Source organism: Bison bison, unplaced genomic scaffold (genome assembly GCF_000754665.1).
Source record: "Bison bison bison isolate TAMUID 2011002044 unplaced genomic scaffold, Bison_UMD1.0 scf7180017846340, whole genome shotgun sequence".
Lineage (NCBI taxonomy): Eukaryota > Metazoa > Chordata > Mammalia > Artiodactyla > Bovidae > Bison > Bison bison.
The window spans coordinates 41,876-45,272 of record NW_011476913.1 but is presented as its reverse complement, the minus strand read 5'-3'; the positions used below and the strand labels follow the sequence as shown (position 1 = coordinate 45,272).

Here is a 3,397-nt window from a genome sequence, read left to right as displayed (position 1 = left end):
GGTAGATCCGGGCCCCGCCGGATCCGTGTGGACTGCAAATTTGGGCTCAGCTGGGCTGGAGCCGGAGTAGCAGCAGGAGGCTGTCTCTGAACCCCACTTGGCGCTAGATCCGGAGGGGGCTGGAGAAGGAAAGGGGACCGGAGCTGCGCTGAATCTAGGGAGGCGGTATCCAGGGCTGGGGTGTGCTTGGTGGGCGAAGCGAGTGCATTCAGGGTTCAGCCCTGCATCCGCCCTCACTCAGGCCAAGTTTGAGCTGATCACATCCGAGGCCTCCTACATCCACAGTCTGTCAGTGGCCGTGGGCCACTTCTTAGGCTCGGCCGAGCTGAGTGAGTGCCTGGGGACACAGGACAAGCAGTGGCTGTTCTCCAAACTGCCCGAGGTCAAGAGCACCAGTGAGAGGTGAGGCAGTGGCCCGGCCTCGAGGGGAGTCAGGCAGCCAGGCTGCAGCTGGCTGGGCTCCCGCCTCTGGGGTCTCCTCCTGGCCCCAGCCCTGACCCCTGGCTGCCCTTTCAGGTTCCTGCAGGACCTGGAGCAGCGGCTGGAGGCAGACGTCCTCCGCTTCAGCGTGTGCGACGTGGTCCTGCAGCACTGTCCGGCCTTCCGGCGCGTGTACCTGCCCTACGTCACCAACCAGGCCTACCAGGAGCGCACCTACCAGCGCCTGCTGTAGGCGGGGCTCTGAAGGGGAGCGGCGAGGGGGGCGGGGTTCCGGTGGCAGTAGGTGCAGAGGCCCGGCGGAGGAGGGCTGACCTGGGGCGCCTGCCCTGGGCTCTGACCACGAGGAGGCCAGACCTGCCGAGGCCCCGAAGGACCAGGGGGGCGGCTGGAGGCGGGATCCCGCGTTCGGGGCCCCCTGTCATTGCAGACCCTCTCCCGCCCGCACTGTCCAGCCTGGAGAACCCCAAGTTCCCTGGCATCCTGGCTCGCCTGGAGGAGTCTCCTGTGTGCCAGAGGCTGCCCCTCGCCTCCTTCCTCATCCTGCCGTTTCAGAGGATCACCCGCCTCAAGATGCTGGTGGAGGTACCTGAGGGCACGAGGCTGTGGGGAGGGCTGGGTAGGGGAGAGACCCCTTTATCCTCACAGCCCCTTGGGGCGCCCAGGGCAGAGCAGGGTGCCTGGGAGAGGCCACACTGCCTCGCTGCACTGACTCCACCTTCCAGAACATTCTGAAGCGGACAGCGCAGGGCTCTGAAGATGAAGACATGGCCACCAAGGCCTTCAATGCTCTCAAGGAGGTGAGCTCAGCAGGGAGGAGGTGTCTGGCTCCCAGGGGCCTCCCCGGAACCCCTGTGTGTCTCTAAAGGAGCCTCAGGCTTCAGAGTCCCTCATCTCCAAGTGGGGGCCTGAGGCTGGGCTGCGGGAGCCTGGGCTGGGGGCGCTGCGGGTGATCTCCCCATGGTCTCCGCAGCTGGTGCAAGAGTGCAATGCCAGTGTGCAGTCCATGAAGAGGACAGAGGAGCTCATCCATCTGAGCAAGAAGATCCACTTTGAGGGCAAGGTATCCGCCCTCAGCCGGGGAGCTGGGGTACCTGGAGGGGCAGCCCTGTCACCTCCTCTCTGGGGACTGCAGGCCAGTTCATCACTGTCCAGCCCTCCACCCCCTGCCCTCTGCCCCTGGCCTGACCCCTGCCTCCTCCATCCTCCCAGATCTTCCCGCTGATCTCTCAGGCCCGCTGGCTGGTTCGGCACGGGGAGCTGGTGGAGCTGGCACCCCTGCCCGCGGTGCCCCCGGCCAAGCTGAAGCTGTCCAGCAAGGCGGTGTACCTGCACCTCTTCAATGACTGCCTGCTGCTCTCCCGGCGGAAGGAGTGAGTCTGGGCAGGATGGGGGTGCTGGTGGGTGAGACTGGAGCTCTCTTCTTCCGCACCAGTGGGCTCACAACGAGTCCACCTGCCAGGTTCTGCTGCCAGGGCACCCTAAAGCTGAGAGGCTCCCCCAGGAAAGGCAGAGCCGGGGCAAGTCCATCTTCTGGAGAATCAAGGGCTGGGCTGTGTGCCAAGAACTGTGAAGCTGCTCTGAGCTTAAGCCAATTGGAGCAGAGTCTAAATGCACAACCGCCCCTGAGCCGTAGTGATAATAACGAACATTTGAGCACTTTTCCTGTGCCAGGCATGCTACGTGGATTTTCCCCTTTAGTCCTGAGTGTCTTTCTGGAAAGTAGCCTCCCTGGTTATTCTCGAGATCAAGGAGCTAGTGAGAGCAGGAACCAGGGGAGGTCAGGTCTGTCTGACGCTAGATCCCAGGCTCTTTACTGCGCTCTCCTGTCTTCCATCTGTCAAACAGAGGCTACCATGTAGGGAGATGCACTGTGATAACAACACATGAAGAGGTTAGCACACAGCCTGGCGTATACTGAACACTCACTCAGCATTAGCTGTGATTATCATAAGTCTGGGAGACTCCCTGAATGAAGTAAGCCTTAAGGATGGAGGGATGGATGTCTTATGCCATGGAAAGAGTTCAGTTCTGATTTATTTATTCATTCAGTGAAGCATCATTGAATCCCCATTCTGTATTGGGTCCTCCAAAGGGTGTTGGGAACTTAGAGAAGCTTACAGGCGCTCTCGCACAGTGAAAATAAATCCTGAAAACCACCTATTCAGGGTTTTGATGGAAGGGTTAACTGTAGTATTCCCTGGTGTGGGATGAGATTCAGTAAAACTTCATAGAGGAAGGGACGTTTGAATTGGGTGTTGAAGAATACGTAGGAGTTTTCCAGGTAGAGGTGCCTGGAGAAATACAGCCAAGTCACAGAAGCATGGAGAGCGGAGTGTGTCTGGGGGGTGATGAAGCCCAGTGCGGCTGAGTTTGTAGAAAAACGGGCGAGAGAGGGAAGCTGGCGTGTTGAAAGCCACGGCAGAAAGGTTGGATTTTCTGAGGGCATGGAGAGTTAAGCGGAGGAGGCCAGTTTGGAGAACAGACTGGAAGGGAGAGACCAGAAGCTCCTGCAACTGCCCAGATGAGCGCAGAGGCTCCAGAAGTAGCAGTGGGCATGGGGACCAGTGAGCTCCGGGGACAATAAGGACGCAGACGATAGGGCACAGCTGCTGGCCGGGTGAGTGGCGGGGAGGAAAGAAGCGAGTGGAGGCCTGAGTGGCCTCGGGGGATTCACTGGCGACTTTCGGTGGAACGGGGAACTGCGGAGGGACCTGGTCTGCCGGGGAAGATACTGGTTTTGTCTAGGCCGGCTGACAGGAAGGGACTACGGAACACCCTCCACCTACCCACCCGCCCACCTTTCTTAGAAGGGTTTATCAGACCCGAAGAGTGGGGCTGGCAGTCAGGTGCTGTGATACGGCGGCAGCGAGCCAGAGTCCACCTCGTACACTGGTCATGGAGACGGACACAAAGCAGTCTCAGCAGGGAAGCTGCCCCGGCGGCTCTATGAAACAGA

General features: G+C 60.1%; 1 protein-coding gene across 1 annotated transcript in view; it reads left to right on the top strand.

Annotated features, from left to right (window-relative positions):
* Nucleotides 1-3,397, top strand: part of ARHGEF19 (Rho guanine nucleotide exchange factor (GEF) 19) — a 15,150-nt gene that overhangs the window by 9,843 nt on the left and 1,910 nt on the right. The window contains exons 7-12 of the mRNA XM_010839360.1: nucleotides 242-402; nucleotides 517-669; nucleotides 894-1,023; nucleotides 1,164-1,238; nucleotides 1,412-1,501; nucleotides 1,651-1,811. Coding sequence (XP_010837662.1) covers nucleotides 242-402; nucleotides 517-669; nucleotides 894-1,023; nucleotides 1,164-1,238; nucleotides 1,412-1,501; nucleotides 1,651-1,811 — 770 coding nt within the window. The remainder of the gene's footprint in view (nucleotides 1-241; nucleotides 403-516; nucleotides 670-893; nucleotides 1,024-1,163; nucleotides 1,239-1,411; nucleotides 1,502-1,650; nucleotides 1,812-3,397) is intronic.